The 18,302-nt window shown below is 43.6% G+C and overlaps 1 protein-coding gene across 1 annotated transcript; it reads right to left on the minus strand.

Annotated features, from left to right (window-relative positions):
* Positions 1-2,831: 2,831 nt before the first annotated feature.
* On the minus strand, positions 2,832-16,138 carry LOC134474693 (uncharacterized). Its single transcript, XM_063243218.1, is given in 7 exon segments — positions 2,832-3,044; positions 3,132-3,245; positions 3,981-4,159; positions 4,235-5,020; positions 5,065-5,193; positions 5,196-6,509; positions 16,135-16,138. Coding segments are annotated over 7 exon segments (2,739 nt in total).
* Between the last annotated feature and the right edge of the window lie 2,164 nt (positions 16,139-18,302).

Here is an 18,302-nt window from a genome sequence, read left to right on the forward strand (position 1 = left end):
CCCCTTCTTTTAAAAACAAAAGATCTAAGCCTCTTCTGTTTTGTAACACTACTTCAGATAGAGACGAGAGAGATTGTTGTAATGCAGTTATAGATGTCTCTAGGGCCTGTGGATCCTGGTTCACAACTGCAAGAAGCTGCTGGCGGGACTGGTGCCCAGTAATGAGGGCTGCTGTACCAGTTCCTATCCCCCCTGCCACACCTATCTCTAATAAGACTGCCAGGGTCAGGGAGACAGGTTCCCGTTTATATCAACCTTTCATGAGGGGGAGCATGTCAGGAGGGAGATACTTAATGCGTGGCATAAGGTCTATGAGGGTGCAGGAGCTGTCCCCTGCAAGGAGTACATTTGTGGAAACACAAGGGGTGAGCCCCGTAGTACATAACCAGAATGCCCCGGTGGGAAGGATGAGGTACTGGTTTCTGGGGAAGGAGTGGGTATGTGTGAGGCAGCGATGGCGTAGGTCTGCAGGCCAATTATCAAGTGTCCCTATACAGGTTCCTTGGCTAGCGAGGCCAGGTAAAGGAAGGGTGTGGGACACGTGATCCCAATCGCACTGGTCAGAATTGGGGGTCAGCGTATAGGAATCATTTAGAGCAGTCCCCTCATAATATGGAGGGTTAGCACTTAGACATAACCAACAAGCTTGGGCTAGGTCTGGATGGGTAAGATTAAGGGCTTTATGAGCCCCAAGTATAAGGCTAAGAAGAGAGCTCACGGTTGGAGGGACGAGTCCCCACTCAGGAGAATTAGTTAAATCCCCGGAGGGGGTGCGGGGTGAGGTCATGTGTTCTCGATTTTGGGTAGCCTTGGGCCCCGGGGATAAAAGTCTTTTAGCAGTTGTTGGGGCCAGTGGTGGCGGGGACGGCCTTGTTTCTGGTTTTAATTCCTTTTTGATAAACAAATATCCCCCTGAGTCTTTTCCACTTTGATAATATCTAAACCCCCAAGTTTTTCCTGTGATCCATGAAGGCTCTTGGGGGGTGAGGACCGTGAGTTGTAGGTATAGGCAGGGTCCAGGTCCCTGGCTCAACTCGGCATCCCAAGCCCCACCATAACAAGTGGGGGGCTTTGGGCGAGCTCCAGTCAACCTTGAAAGACTAATGTGTTGGTCCCTTATGGTGGGTGTCCACGCAGTGGCCACCGTCTCACATCCCCAGTAAGCACAGTAATACTCTCCTGGGGAGTTACAATAGGTTCTCCCCCCCACTGAAGTTGGGCATAGGTAAACAACCTGAGATGGATCCATACAGGGGGCTTGAGGGACAATATCGCAGGAAAAGAAGGCAAAAGTGGGATTACCTGATCCTTCCCACTTGCCGACCACCTCTTGGTTGTCCCACTTAATCAATGACCAGATCCAAGGGCGGTGGGGGTTAGCTATTGTAGGGGTGACTAACACTAACATGAGTAATTTCATTATAGCCCAGGGGGTTACAATCTGGGGTCTTTGCTGGGTCATTTTGTAACAATACACAAGGGGAGTGTACAGAAACAGCATCAAGGAGTCTTTCGGCTCAGTTTAAGTTTTAAGGGGTTATCAGACCGTTTGAGTTCCCAGGAGTCGTCCTCTGGCGCTGAAGCAGGCTTTAGGTGTGACGCGTGGATCCAAGAGGCGATTCCGTCAACCTTTACCGCTGTAGGAGTAGTCAATAGGACCTGGTATGGTCCTTTCCAGTGAGGCTGCAGAGTCTCTTGTTGGTGGCACCGGATGAACACAAAGTCTCCCACCTGGTACGGATGTGGCGCGGGGAACTCACTGGGGGCGTAGGCCAAGGCTAGCTGCGTCCACACGTCCCTCTGTAGATTGTCGAGGGCGATGAGCCTGTCAGACAGGGAGGTTGGCAACAAGGCAGCATGTTCAGTTAAGGGAGTGAGATCTCGAATGGGGGGTGGAGTGCCAAAGAGGATCTCGAAGGGAGTAAGGTTAGGGGGTTTGGCTGACGGGGTGTTTTGCGCGCGAAAAAGGGCATAAGGCAGGAGCATCGTCCAATCTTTTAAGCCAGTCTCATGAGCCAATTTAGTGAGGGTCTCCTTAATAGTTCTATTCATTCTTTCTACCTGTCCTGAACTTTGGGGTCTATAAGCACAATGTAACTTCCAATCAATCCCCAATATGTTGGCCAGTCCCTGACTTACCTTAGCCACAAACGCCGGCCCATTGTCAGACCCTATTACCTTTGGCAATCCGAACCGAGGAAAAATTTCTTCCATCAACTTTTTCGTTACCATGGCAGCAGTTTCCTTTTTGGTAGGAAAAGCCTCAGTCCATCCAGAAAAGGTGTCCACAAAAACTAGCAGATATTTTAGTCCACATCGGGCAGGTTTAACTTCTGTAAAGTCTACTTCCCAGTATTGTCCAGGTCTGGTGCCGCGTAGCCTTTTGCCGGGGGCCAGCTTGGCAGGGTAGGCATTGGTCAATTGACATGCCTCACAATTAGTCACAACCCACGTGGCGACCTGGCGTATGGCAGTGGGGGATGCCCCCGGGAAGTCTTGGTGTTGGGCCAGTAGGCACAGCTTTTTAACTCCCAAATGGGTGAGCCGATGGGCCTGTCGTATGTAAGTAGTCAGGTCAGATGCCTCAGGGGTTTGGTTAATCTGAGCTTTCTCTTTGGGAGGAGAATCTTTGATATCAGTCACCAACATCTGTGAGACTCCCATGGCTGCAGATTTTGCTGCCTGATCGGCCAGGTTGTTTCCCTTCGTGACAGGATCAGTCCCTTTTTGGTGGCTATTACAGTGTATTATCGCCACCTTCTGAGGTAACATAACTGCAGCTAGCAATTGAAGGATTTCCTGTTTGTGTTTTATTTCTTTGCCTGCGGAGGTCAGAAGTCCCGTTGGCGGTATATGGCCCCATGGATGTGGGCCGTTGCAAAAGCATATCGGCTATCCGTGTAAATGTTTGCCCGCTTTCCTTTGGCGAGCTCCAGAGCCTTAGTCAAAGCGATCAGTTCGGCCTTTTGGGCCAAGGACCCGTCCTCTAGTCTGGCTGTCCAGATAACATTGGAATGATCAGTCACAGCCGCCCCCGCATACCGCTTACCTTGAATCAAAAAGCTACTTCCGTCAGTGAAGTAGGTCACCTCTGCATCGGGTAGGGGGTAATCCAATAATTCCGGTCGTACTTCGGCCTCTTCTGCCAAGATGTCCTGGCAGGTATGGAGGATGGGTTCCGGAGCTTCTTCCGGCAGCAGGGTCGCCGGGTTGAGAGTCACCGGGGGTCCAAAAGTTATCTTGTCCTTGTTGAGCAAGAGACTCTGATAATGAGTAACTCTGACATTTGAGAGCCACCTGTCTGGAGGTTGGCAGATGATGCTTTCTAGTGTATGCGGGGCAATGATTGTTATTTTTTGTCCCAAAGTCAATTTATCAGCATCCTTGATGAGCAAGGCAGCCGCTGCGATGGCCTTTAAGCAGGGCAGCCACCCGCTCGCCACAGTGTCCAGTCTTTTCGAGAGGTAGGCCACCGGACGCCTCCATGGCCCAAAGGCCTGGGTTAGTACTCCTCTCGCTATTCCTTTCTTCTCTTCAATGAAGAGAGTAAAGGGTTTATCCACATTAGGAAGGGCCAGGGCCGGAGCGGATAGGAGGGCCCGCTTGATGGCATCAAAGGCCTGCTGGTGGTCTTTTTCCCAAACAAAGGGAGATCCCCCCTTCAGTAACGGGTATAGGGGAGCTGCCAAGGTTGCGAACCCAGGGATCCACAACTGGCAAAACCCCGTGGTACCCAGGAATTCTCGTAATTGTTTTTGGCTCTTTGGAGGGGGAATCTGGACCACAGTCTGTTTTCTAGCCTCAGTGAGCCATCTTTTCCCCCCTTTTAAGGAGTAGCCCAGGAAAATTACCTCTCGTTTACAAATTTGAGCCTTTTTTGCCGATGCCCTATATCCCAGGATAGCCAACTCACGTAAAAGGTCCTGAGTTCCACTGGTGCAGTCACCCTCAGAGTCCGCGGCCAGCAGCAAGTCATCTACATATTGAAGGAGGTTGAGGTTCGGGTGTTGAGCCCGAAAGGGGGCTAAATCCTTGTGTAGAGCCTCATCAAAGATGGTCGGGCTATTTTTGAAGCCCTGTGGGAGGCGCGTCCAGGTCAATTGTCTGGTGGACCCAGTCTCGGGGTCCGTCCATTCAAACGCAAACAAGGGCTGGCTATCTTTGTGCAAAGGCAAACAGAAAAAGGCATCCTTTAAATCCAGAACAGTGTACCAAGTCCTTGACGGATTTAAACCGCTGAGGAGATTATAAGGATTGGGTACGGTGGTGTGAATGTCCTCCACCCTGCTGTTGACCTCCGTCAAGTCCTCTACCGGTCTGTAGTCATTTGCCCCGGGCTTTTTGACCGGGAGCAGCAGAGTATTCCATGCAGACCAACAAGGAGTCAATACCCCTTGGTCTAAAAGTCTCTGTATGTGTACCTTGATCCCTAGGTGAGCTTCTCTATTAATGGGATATTGTTTAACTCGAATAGGGGAGGCAGTGGCTTTTAGAGTGACCACTACAGGCGGTTGCTGGATTGCCAGCCCGAGCCCAGCTGTCTCGGCCCAGGAGTCTTTAAAATCAGTTAGCCAGGCAGGGGTGATGGGCTGGGGGTCTCGGTGGTCATAGAGCCTATACTCATCTTCCAATTTTAGAGATAACACTGTAACCATGGGTTGCCCAACCTTTGGGTTACGGAATGTCACCTGAGGTCCTTGGGGCTCAAAGGAGATTTTTGCCCCCAGTTTGGTTAATAAGTCTCGTCCCAGGAGGGGAGCAGGGCATTCAGGAATAACCAGGAAGGAGTGTTTTACTTTTCCTTTGCCTAGGTCAACTGTGCGCTTGGTGGTCCACGAGCGATATTTGCTCCCGTTAGCCCCTTGAACTAGAGATTTCTTAGTTGAAAGGGCCCCTAAGGGGGCCTGAAGAGCCGAGTAAACAGCTCCAGTATCGACCTCGAATTCTATGGGAGTCCCCTCCACTTTAAACATTACCCTGAGCTCGGGGAGGGGGTCCGAGCCCCGAAGTCCCTAGTCCTCTTCATCTAAGGTGAGCATGGGGGCTCAGGGCCGCTGCGAGGACTGTTTTTCTCGTTCCTTTCTGGCTCGTTTCTCAATTTCTCACAGTCTTTGATCAGGTGTCCTTTTTCCTTACAATATGCACATTGGTCAGGGTCTAATGGGGGGGGCGAGTGGGCTTTCCCTTTCCTGTCTCAGGTTTTCCCTGAATAACTGTGGCCAACATTTTAGCTAATTCCTTGTTTCATCTCTTGTCTCTAGCTAACTCTTTTTCCTCTTCTGTCTCCCGTTTATAGTAGACTTTTTCAGCTTCCTTAACAAGATCCCTCAGAGTTAGGTCTTGCAGACCATCTAGCCTTTGGTGCTTAGGTCTTATATCAGGAGCCGATTGCCCTATGAAGGTCATGGCTATTGAGCCCTGTCGGCCTTCTTCTTCAGGGTTAAAAGGCATGTACTGCCAGTAAGCTTCCATCAGGCGTTCCAGAAAAACTGAGGGAGTCTCAGTAGGCCCTTGGGTAACTTCCCTTACCTTGGCCAAATTAGTGGGGCACCTTGCGGCCGCCTGGAGACCTACCATTAGAGTCTGGCGATAGATAGAAAGATGCTGCCTACTGGTAGGTGAGTTGGGGTCCCAGTTGGGGCGTTTTAAGGGAAAGAAATCATCAATCAGTTCTGGTCTCTGGGTGGGTCTGCCATTTTCTCCGGGAACAGCTTTCCGGGCTTCCAGAAGGAAGCGGTCTCTCTCCTCGGTGGTGAACAGGACCCCTAGAAGCTGCTGGCAGTCATCCCATGTGGGTTGGTGGGAGAACATGATAGAATCCATTAAACCTGTTAACTTAGACGGATCATCAGAGAAAGGAGGGTTATTGTTTTTCCAGTTATAGAGATCTGAGGTAGAAAAAGGCCAGTACTGTAAAGCGGGCATCTGCCCTCCATCTGACCCGTCATCTATCATGGGCCCGTAGGGGCGAAGAGGGAGGGTAACGACTGGGTCCTCAGGCCGTAGCTTACTCCGAGTGTTCTGGGCTGTGCCCGTGGGCCCCGGAGGTGTAGACCCAGAGCAAGCCATCGTAGGGAGCGGGGGATACAGAGGGGACGTGGGTATCGGAGGAGAAGAGGGGTTCGGTTCAGGTGAAGAGGGTGCTGAAGGAGAAGGAGTGCTCGATCCGGACGAGGAGGCTGGAGGAGAGAGTGGGTACGGAGGAGGTTGAGTCAGCTGGGAGGGAGGAGGCTGGTCATAGTCGAGCAAAGGTAGATCAGGCTGAGACTCGGGCAGGACCGGAGCCGGAGCGGAAGCGGGAGGTCCTTTCAGAGCTAAGAGTTTTGGTATAGAGGAGTCAGAAGGGGGAAGAAAGGGTTTCACCCACGGTGGGGGTTCCTCCCTGAGGTCCTGCCATACCAAGGTGTAAGCGACCTGATCAGGGTGGCCCCTTTGTCCGGGGCTGAAGATGATGTTCTTAACCGCTAGGATGAGGGGCAGGTGGAAAGTCCCCTCCGGCGGCCATCCCACTGAAAAAGTGGGCCACTCAGTTGAGCAGAAATTCTGCCATTTACTCTTCTTGACCTGCAAGGAGAGATTGTGAGCCCTCTTCCGCACCTCCGACCAATGGTCGAGTGTGAGGGACAATGGGGATGAGGTCGACTGTCCCATGATGTTCTATAGTCACAGGGCGGTTAACGCAAGCGCAATACAACAAATAACTAATCACAACACCCACGACACACAGGACAAACAGGCCGGCCACCTCACTCTCACGCATCAGTTTCACTCCAAACGAGCCACCTTGCAGGGTGTCTCCAGATTGGCCCGGATGAGTCACCTCAGAGGGTGTCTCCGAATTGGCCTGGATGGACCACAGATTGGGAATAAAATTCCCCAGACTGATAGGAAAATCCTATCGCAGACGGTGAGTCACGGAAAACCGTGTGGGGCGTCCCCCAGTCACCAGAGAACAGAGAACAGATAACAAAAACAGGTAACAAAAATTGCCCCTAGATCGGAGCCGTTTGGCTCGGGGCGTAAAATACCAGTAGATTGATCCTCAGAGTAAAAATAAGAAGCGACCGGTCGTACTCACCCACCGCAGAGCCGTTGAGGTCACCTCCCGTGAGGCGTGCTATCTCGCTGGGGCCTCCAGAATGTTAGGGCCGCTGCCGCAGGGAAAGAGACCCCAAGGACTCAACTCTTGGTGAGGGAAAGAAGTTTATTTCCATGCGCATGGGGTCCTCCAGGCAAACGAGTGCGGAGGGCCCCGAGGGGAATTTGTGCAGGGTTTTTAAGGGCACAAGCGGGAAACAAGCACGTTTACAGAAGCAGATCGCATTGGTTAATTTTGAACGGCGCAGGACTTTGGCAGATGCTGATTCAAGGGGTCTGGGGCTGAGTAACCATGGAGACTGAGGGTCCTGGTCTGATCTCAGAGTGCCAGGTATAACTCGGTCTCGTTTGAACAGCACATTCCTTTACTTATCTTTTCCTTTACAGAGGACAGAACATCTTGTGGATAATGACTAGCAAATGCATTCCTTCCTGTCCTGCTCCGATATCTCAAGGAGGAATTAGGGAGTGAGACATTCCTTACAGCTCTGTTCTATAGCTCGGGGGGGTTACATCACAAACGGGGAGTCGATTCTCTCATGTGTTCAATACAAGAATCAACTGGTTAAAATCACAACTGCCCCGGTGACGCTCACTATAGTCAGTGCATAAACAAATGTGCTTCCCAAGTAATGTTAGGGGGATAACTGCTGAGTGGCCAAGTGATAAAAGTATGATCCAAAAAAATTCATACATGTATTTCTCAAAGGAAGATTGAGACTCATGGCCTGGGATATCTTAAATTCTCTCATAAAAATCTGAATCAAAAGCAGTGTTGGTGTATATTTATAATCCCAAGATTCAAGAAGCTGAGAGAGGAGGGCTGTTGTGAAGTCAAGGAAATTGTAGGCACCATACAGGTTTCAAATCCAGTGATACACATAGTGAAACCCTGTCTCAATAAAACAAAACTGAACTAAACAAAGTAGAACCAAACATCACAGCTGAATGGAGACTGAATCCTTCAAAGTTTAATTCCATGTCTTGGTGATTAATTTTATGTATAAACACATTTTTTGAAAAAGCAATTTGGATGCTAGATTGCAACTCACAGCCAAATGGGAGCACTGATTTTTGTGCTGAGTCACTGCAAGGGTCCCGGTGTCCCCACTGTCTCTCAAGCAGAGCTCACAGTGGGATCCTACAGGACCAGCATCCACAAAGCAAAGGGGTAGGCAAATATCTTGTGAATCACTTTGATAGACTGCAAATGATATCTCTTCAAATCTCATTTATGTCACTGAGTCCTTTGTTCTTAATATACTTAAGCAGCATTTTGAAATTTGAATTTAGATTCATATAACAAAACATAATTAACATCAAATATGGTACATAAATAATAACAAATGATAATGGAAAACTGTGTAGGTAAACGATGTATAAACAATGAAACAAGGCACAAGTTGCAAATTATAGCTCAGTGTCACGAAGTGATCCTCTTTCACTCAGAAATAAGAAATATATCTTGGGAGGCTGATGCAAGAGAACTGCCTTGAGTTAGAAGCCCACCTCAGTTACAGAGCTGTCTGAAATAGAGAGAAAAACCTTGACTGAAAAACCCCACAAAAAATGAAACTTGAAAATTGACTGCATAAAACACCATTGGTTTGTTGTAAAACTTATATCCATACAATATAGTAACATTCCAAGAACTTTCAAGACATTCTGAGGAAGAATGTTGATAATTTCCATAATATACTAAAAACAAATTCATGTTTATGTATTTGTCTCAGTGGCATAAACACTTGTCTGGCAAACATGAGCTAATGAGTTCAATCCTTGGTACAAAAAAAAAAGATTCAAATTCCTGCATCATGACACTGCCACATAATTAGAGAAAATCAAAATTAGATCTCAAGTTTGGAACCCATAATTCATGGGTTAACAGGTAAGTGGAATACTGAATATTGACAAAGTTGGTGGTATTCATCTCAAGTAAGAAATCAGAAGCCAAATTTAACTTCATGCTTACCCTAAGAACTACTCGATTTTCAGTGAAGATCTTCTCACTTGTAAATCCTGCTATTGGCACCTTGTATCATGCCAATCACTTGCACAATCTTTCCATTCTCTTCTGATCCACACTACACAGAAAATCCTTCATTCCTAACTATGGATATCCCTGCAGCACATCTTCTATTTAGGGATTCTATTTTACTCCACTTAGTAAAGTCCATTGCAGAGAATTTCTATAGATAAACAATGTATATTATCAGCCAACCTGTTAAATCAGCAGTTAATTCATAGATGACATGCCTATTCCTTTCCATTCAGAAGGATACCATGTGTATGGGTCCATGCAAATGCATAAATTTTGGCATTTTTCAATGAGGGTTTAACAGACAGGTGATTCTGGAATTTGTCTTTAGCAAGCACACTTTACCCTACCCTTGATAACACTTTCATATATGCTTCATTTTTCTCAGAATTCAAAAATCCATGGATGTTCTCACAAACAGTCTGTGAGCAGAGGTGTCACCTAAATAATTATGTTCAAAATTCTTTTGTATTATCCTGTATGATATACAGGAGTTCACCAGGTTTTGAGAAGCCTTCGTCCACTGAGGCACATCACTACACATCTTCAAATACTCAGTACCTTTGCCAACACGTGTCATGAGGATGGAAATAAAAGGACATACTATAAATTTAGGAGATCAATCTAAATACAAAAAAAAGCACAAGTTTAAGGATAGCAGTTGTGGCTATAAGGCCCTGTATCACAGACATTTATAAACATCAGACCCTCCAGGTCTGCTTCTCACAGCAATGAGAGCAGAGACCTTCCTCAGTACTTTTGCAGCAGCTACAAAATGCATCAGAGTCAGGGTGTCCCCAAGCTCCTTCCCTCATTGAGCTTGTGGAGATGCCAGGGCAGCAGAGAATTTCAAAGATGATACTGGAATCTGCTACTGTCAAAGAGAAGATAGAGTCACTCTTGCCACGAGAAAGAGGCAAAATGCAGAATGAATGACCCACAGCCAATGCTGGAGGACCTCAGGAGATGAAGCTAACTAAATACCTGAGGATCAAGACACCGGAACTGCTTCTAACCACTTGTAACTGGTTTAGCCCATTTGCTCCCTATTTCTGGGCTCCCATCCAGAACCTCAGCATTCTGTGGCTTGGAGATCTCCCAGGTTCTTTCCTAACCAGGCCACATGACATTGAAACCACTAAATGAGATCCAGCAAACATTCTGCTCCAGTACTGTGCTCACAACAGGTCAATAATGCCCAGATAGGAAGACCTAAGAGACCGCCTGCTGTGGCCCACCTGCTTGGACAGTTCATATAGCCCCCCTCTTCATCACTGATTCAGTATTTCTCTACTGCTCTCCTTCTGAGTCATGAATAAACAGGGAAAGGAACCCCTCCCTGCAAGGGTGGATCCCAAATGATAGACTGTAGTGTAGACTTCTTTACCTGAATGTCTTCTACAGTGTGGATATCCACAGAGGAGTGCTTGTACCAAAGAGATTTACCTTAGGCTTTTTATTTCCAATTCCATTTGACTTCAAGGATAAAAATATACTAAAACTAAATTTCAAAACATGTTAATCAGGGGACAACAATGGTAAATACTTTGCACACTGCCATCCCCAGATTATTAACCTAGAGCACAAGACATTTGTATTCAATTTTCCAAACAATACTATAATGGGCAGCTGAGTTAGTCTAATAATGTTGGCAGTGAGACAGGGCTAGGTTCTCCAAGGATCCCATGCAGAAGCCCAGATACCTTCAACTATAGGGAAGGCAGACACTTCCTGCTAAGCGTCAGACTTCAGGACAAAAGATTAAGCAAATGTATTCATATTGTAAGGATTGATATTTGAAATGGTTCTCTAGCACTCTGAGGAAGTCAGCAGTTACCATTCCACTAAAGCCTGATACTCCAAATAATTTCTATCATCCTTGGTGAAGTCATGAGTCACCTTCTGAACCCATTAATTGAAAAGTCACTATTGCATAAAAATTCCTACTTTCTGTGTAACAGGCTTCCCCATTTGATCCCAATTTAAACACTTTTACCTGAACTATTAATTTTAATGGCTCCATATTTCTGTCCCATCTTATGCATATCTGCCTTGTGAGCTCCCAGTATTCCCACCTTAAATCCATCTCACAAAATGATTTTACTCTATAGAAGTCCCTAGAAAAGGCAGGCTCTGGCAACCCACTCAGGACCCCTTCTCTCTCTCAGACAGCTTTCTTTCTCCCAATAAATATATTCTACTCTTAAATTCTGTTGTTCCTAAAATTTGTGCTTTAATTTTAGACAGCACAAACTCATACCAGACATAGTAGATCAGGAGTTTCTTTCCCCTGTAGCAACACCATTATAAATTTTTCTCTTTAGTGAACTCAGATAAATGAGTATCAGTTTGTGTTCTATAATGTTGATCTCACCTCTTCAGGGATACTCTCACTGAAGGCCTTTATGCCTGCATTTAAGTGCTGCTTCGGTTTTCTGAAAGTGAACTGATCTGTAATTTTGGTTATGGTATCTACAATTTATTAAGGATATGACTCAAAATATTTCTTGTGAATGGTTACCACCAGCATTGGAGGAAGACACATAGCAAAACTTCTTTATTTTCATTTTGTCATTCAAACTGAGGGATGTACTTGAAAGAGTTTTGCCCTAGAATGAGTTACAGGAACTCCTGGTTGTAGTTGAACATGGTGGAAGACCCAATCAGGGATTCTAACCATTTGGCCACTTCCTCTTTTTCCCTGATTACAACCTCCTCATTCCTTTCCCAAGGACCTGAAGAAAATTCCAATCAGCTCCTCACATGACAGAAATGTCTGCTCTAATCTCCACATCCAGGCAAAAGTCACATATACCCCTAAAACCATAGTAAAAAAAAAACTTGATTTTTTTGGGGGGCTCCTCCTCACATTCCTTAAATAGAAAGGCCACTTTTACTTTTTCTTATATTCTGTTTCTCTATTGCACCAGAAAATACTAACAGTACTGATTCTTGTCTATGTATGTATCTAATTTACCTCCTCAGTAATTCATATGATCAATGCCATGAATATATAATTGAAATTAATGTAGTGGACTGTTGCTTCACTCCATCAGTGTCAATGCAGTGAGTTTAAGCCTAAGATAAAAATAAATCTTCATATAACCTTCAATGCAGAAAAAGCATCAAAATATAAACAGGGTCCTACAGATGTACAGACTTCTTTCAATAACATAATAGAAGACTTCTACAAAAAGGAAAAAAATACATAGTTCATGTATCTTAAAATTGTTGAAGCTGCCAGTAATATAGAAATTGTTCAGAACCATTTTATTTAAACATTCACTTTTATATGAGATAACCTACTGCGATGGCAATATCTAGTTCTTGCTAAATTATACACTAAAACCAGTTATTTTACATTTATAATGACTGATATATACAACTTTATAGATTGCCAGAAATACAACCACTGTGAGTTGTATTGATCACTTAAAACTGCATGAAAAGGGAAAAGCATTCAGACAAATCATAAAGTTATTTATGTTAATTTGGTTCATGTTGATGATAGGGGGTTATGAAACTCCTGACCTACTATATGTCTGGTATGAATTTGTGTTCTCTAAAATAGCAGAATAATGTTTAGAATGATGGAGTTTAAAATGGAATATATTTATTGAGAGAAATAAAGCTTCTGTCTGAGAGACAGAAGGGGTCCTGAGTGGGTTGCCAAAGACTCTGTATTTATAGAGTAAAAAGAGGAGGTTAGATGGGTCAAAAGAGGGGAAAAATGGGAATTTGCAAGGTGAGCATAAGGTGGGATAGAACTGTGTTCAACCATTAGGGTCAATTGCTCAGGTAAAATTAATTCAATTAGGAACAAATGGAGGAGCATGTCACATAATAAGTGGGCTTCCTTAACAACAGGGACTCTTCCTGTAGGGGCTTGTGATGGTGACTCTTGACTTCTTCAGGGTGATACAGAACTATTTGGACTATTGGTTCTTAGCGCTTGATTGTGTTTCTGTTGGCATTTGTCTTGAGATTTGGCCCAGAGCAGCACGTGATTGTCTCTTCCAAGGCTATAAGCAATATGAAATAATCCTCTTGCTCCTTGGAAGTCCCAGCCCTATTGTTACAGGCAGCTGACTTAGTTAGAAATATATAGACAGTGAGACAGGACTAGGTCCTAGAAATTGCCAATGCAAAAGCCCAGATACCTTGCAACCATGTGGGAGATGGACACCTCCTGTTGTGGGTCAGGCCTCAAGACAAAACATCAAGCAAATGCATCCCTACCCTAAGGGCTGAGCCAGTGCTGACAGACAGGCTTGGACTGGCTCTGACCTGGCTGCTGCCCCAGTCTCAGCCCCATGCCAGGTCTCATTGTTCTGTTGCCCCCTGCATCATATAACCTTTTTTTTTCTATAAAATATCTGGTGGATAATAGCACAAGTCATCCAAAGGGAATTTATAATTATCTCTTAACTATAGCTGTTAAACATCCAGAAGATTAATACCATACAGTACAGGACAAGCAGTAAATTTAATATAGAACATTAAATGGAAGTGTTATTTTCTATTAATCATGGGTGTTTTAAAATTTGAGCACTGAAAAAATTTGTGACATATTTTGGACTGCTCACTATTACATTACATAAATTTTTGTTAAAAATTATTATTTGACTGGTGACCTTGTATTGGCCTGATCTAAATCACCAGGCTGGAACACAAGAAAAAGGCATAAGACATCTAGATACGAAAGAAAACATTTGTCATCATAAACAATCACAATTTTATATTTGAAGGCATGAATATACCATCAGATCAGCAACAATGAATTGTCTTAGTAATATGAACTTTACTTGAACATTTTCCCATGGGACTAAAGAGTTTATTTGGACCTCCCATCAGTGAACCTGACCTGGTTAAAGTACCTGGTTGTTCATGTGTAAATACCATATAGTCTCCCCGGTGTGAGAAATGGTAAGAGTACATAAGAGTGTGTGGTAATCCTGCTCCCCCATTACATTGCTTTGGAGTCTTATAATATTCCCATTCATTACTCAGAATGGTTTCATCCTGGGTTGTTTGATTTTATTATCTATGATTATTTGAACAGCAGTTTTGAAGAAAACAAGACATTATAATAGCTAGTGCTGATTTAATATCATCTTGTTTTGAAGTGCTAACATGCTTTTAGTCTTCTGTTTCCTTGGTTCTGTCTTGTTGTATCTTATTGGATTGTATTATGTGTGATAGTATAAACAAATATTTTATGGACAATGAGATAATATAGTAACCATTGTTCATTTTGTGTTATTTCATTCCAAACAATATGTAATACTTTCATGCTCTTTAATGGTTTTATAATATTTTGTTATGTTTGATACTATTGTGTATTAAAATATACTCAACTACTTCAAGGAAAGAGACACTAAGTTAGCTACTGATATGTCAGGTTGTATTGTTTGATATACTGTGTTGCTTAAACTGTTGTGCTCCAATCTCATTTGTTAAGTCCTCTTTTATTTTAATCTCTTTGAAATTAAAATAAATTTTTAAAAAAGTTACCAGGTGGCCACTTTCTTGTTTATCAATTGGAGTGCTGTTTAATGTTGCCTCACCCCAAGGGATTTTGTTTAACCAATTTTAGTATCATTTTGACCAGCTGGCAACTTAGGTGGAAGCATGTCTTTTAAATCTGTTACCCAAATAAAACTTTGTTACATAATCTGAAAATATAAATATTGAGGGAAAAAGTTGTTGAGCTCAAGTAAAAAGAAAAAGCTGCTAACAGAGCAGACAATTGGACAAATGGACAACAGATATATAAACTGACAATCATTTTATAAAATTAGAATGCACTCAAATATATTTGGCCAACTTGTACTATAATAAATAGAGTAGAGTGAGCCTTCTTATAGATCAATTAATAGAGCTCTGTTGAAATAAGAATACCAGAAAAGGGACCTAATTTATGGTTAAGCTGAGGTAGCTCAGAAAGTTAAAAAGAAGGAACACAAATATTAGTTAATCTTTTAGGTCCAGCCTGTTCCCAAAGCAGCAGTAGAGATGAGCCCAGCAGGTGCATGTGTGTAATCAACATGGCTGCTGGCAACCATGTGGCCTGCCAGAGGGCTTCAATGCCTGAGACTGAGTGTGGTGGGCAGGCAGAGAAAATGGTGATGCATGGAAAGGAGAAAAAGAACACTCAGATGGAACAGATGGGTAAAGCATGGGGATTGAGAAGTCAGAGCCTTGTGAGAAATGCTAGGGGAAGGACTGGAGACTCTAGGGGGAGGATTGGAGACCCAGGGGAGTGAAGGAGGAGGAGAGGATGATGCAGGGGGTATAGAAACCTTTGGCTGAAAAAGCAATGGGAGTTGGTATGAGAGATATGGGGAGAAGCTATAAAGACAGAAGCTGCATCATAAGTGAGGGGAAGGGGAGAGATCCTGTTGGAGCAGAGTGAGCCAGGAGTACTTGGGCCATCACAGAAGACAGAGTGAGAGAAAACCACATCCTAAAGTGAAGAAGGCCTAAAGATGAAGGGTTTTGGCCAACTTATCACCACTGTGACAAAAGCATAAATAAAAGATCAGCTTTTTGGTTGTTGTAGCCTTTTAGAGGCCAAAAGCACCAAGGTTATGAACCAGGCACCACAGAGGTGTGTTTTCTGGAGGACAGGAAGTGGTCAGCATGACAGAATTATGAGGGAGCTGAGAGAAAAATTTCACCTCAGGAACTAAGAGCTGTAGCTCCCTCAAGGAACGTGGAAGCTGTGCTTGGTCACACACAACATAAGAGATCATAATCTATTTTGAAAATGTGACAGGCAAGCTTCCAACACCCATTCTTCTTAGCAGGTAACCGAAGAGAGCAGGGCAGGGTCCCAGCACATAAAAATCTCCATGTTACCTCCAGCTGTGTGGCCTAAGATGTGTGGAAACTAGTAACCCTGTTTGGGGATGGCAGAATGTGTTTTCTGTCACAAGCTTGCTAAGAAACAGAAACAAACAAACAAACAAACAAACAAAAAACAGAAGGTATCTCACCCATGTTCAGTGAGTAAGGTTGCTATTGTACGCATATTAGCAGTGGCAAGTAAACCATCTAAGAAGAAGAAACTGGTGGTTTTAAGGCAAAGGGACTCAAAATGGGAGGGATTCCCAGGAGACACTCAATCTGCCTTAGTGGTCAGGGAACCAAATGATAGGATTTTTGGAATGTAAAAGAGAGAATACACAGTAAAAATGTCATGTAGGGGCATTCATATAGTTTCCATTGGGGTGGTGCTTAAAGGTGGCATTGCTGATGTGCAAGTAGCTGATTGGGACTCTTTTCATGCCACAGGTAAGTTGCATAGGAGAAGGGAAAGTGACCTCAAGGTAAATGTCCCCTGGTCTCACCTCCCAGTGCTGAAATGTCCCATCTAGAGCAAAATCCTGTCAATTTATTTCTCTCAAAAAATAAATTCTGCTCTTACCTCCATTGTTCCTAATTGTTCATTCTTCAATTTTAGAGAACCTAAACTCATACCCAACATAGTAGATCAGGAGTTGAATTCCCCTATATCACTGTCTGACTGCTGTTATTTCTAACTAACTCAGCTGCCCATAATATTAAGAATCATTTATCAACTTCTCTTAGCATAATTGTAGCAAATAAAATGTACTTAATGGATATAGTGAAATATATGATTAAAATGAAAAAATAATTATCACAGTTTCTCTATCTAGTATCACCAAATATTTTCAGGTTTCAAGTATGTGAAAAAATAAAAACTAAAAACAACTCTCAGCAAATACCCAGAGTATAGGGGACAGTATATCATTCACTGTATTTACCATGTTATCTGTAGATATTTTGTAGAACACAGAAGAAAAATTCAGCCACTGAATGAACAACTGTCAATTTCAATAATTGTGCTCATAGCACTACATGGTTGACAACTATAGAAATTTTATTTTTCATACCAGGGATTGAAATCATGACCTTGTGCTTGCCTGGCTGGTCCTTGTACCACTGAGCTCAATCCCCAGCCTGAACAACCTTAGATTCTAAATATGACTATTACCACTCTTTAATTTGCCATTGACAGATTTAATTGAAAATTTTGTTCATATACATCTTCACAAATGAAATTATTTTCTTTACTTGCATTTTAAATCACTTTTTTTTAGGTACTGGGGATCAAACTCACAACCCGGCTCTTGCCAGGCAAGTACTTTTGCCTGCTGAGCTAAAATCCAGGCCCCTATTAAATAATATTTTCTTAGATGTATAAATATCACTTTATCCATTCAGATAGTATTGTGATTTTACTACAGGAGGCCAAGGTAGACAGAAATTGATATACAGTAAGAGAGGAAATGGAACCTCAAAGGAATCAATGTAAAAAAACTAAATACAACAGTCCCTGCTAGAGGCACAGCTGAAGAAAGCCAGACCTGAAGGTGAAGATGCAGTGACCATGTCTACATGCTTCTTACAGAAAAAACAATAGCTTGAAATGTACTAAAGTTACCAATGCCTTCCCCAGGAAGTCCAGATAGGCATCTATTAACATACTCAATGAACAGAACACCCTGGGCTATTGTTCCCACAAAATTCCTTGGCTCTTTCTGCATACCTTTTCTGGGTGACTTGCTGCCCTTCTGAATAATATTAGTTTAGCAGCTATACTCTTATAGGTAGTTTGTAGTTTGAGACCCACACTGTACTCACATTCTGACTTTGCGGTATAAATGACCCCTGACAATAGATCTGTGGGCTAAACACTGAAGACCCCTCCTGCAAAGGCAGGGCTATTCTGTCTTTTTTTCCAGGAAAACTTTTTGAACTTCTTTTGATTTGTGACTTCATTCTTCAATGCTGTGAGCCAACCAACTTGCTGATTTTCCATCAAACCAGGTAGGATTATATTTCTCCTATTTCAACTTGAATATCAAATATCTGCTAAAGCCCATGATTCAAAGCCTTGAATTCAAGCTGCTTATTTGCTCTGAGTTTGACATTTCCATGAAATTTTGGATCTCCTGTCTAGTAGACTGCAGATGTATTGAATGAATGAGGTCACTATTGTGAAGTGGCACAATAGGTCCCATTCATAACTGTATTTTTCACTGCCTCCTGGGTAACACTTCATGACTAGCTTTCCTCTGCAACAACATTCCATAATTCCCATTTTAGTTAAGTCTACTTTCATTCAGCTCTAATATTT

Source organism: Cavia porcellus, unplaced genomic scaffold, assembly GCF_034190915.1.
Source record: "Cavia porcellus strain 051 isolate PalLab524CR breed Dunkin Hartley unplaced genomic scaffold, mCavPor4.1 scaffold_35, whole genome shotgun sequence".
NCBI classification, from domain to species: Eukaryota; Metazoa; Chordata; class Mammalia; order Rodentia; family Caviidae; genus Cavia; species Cavia porcellus.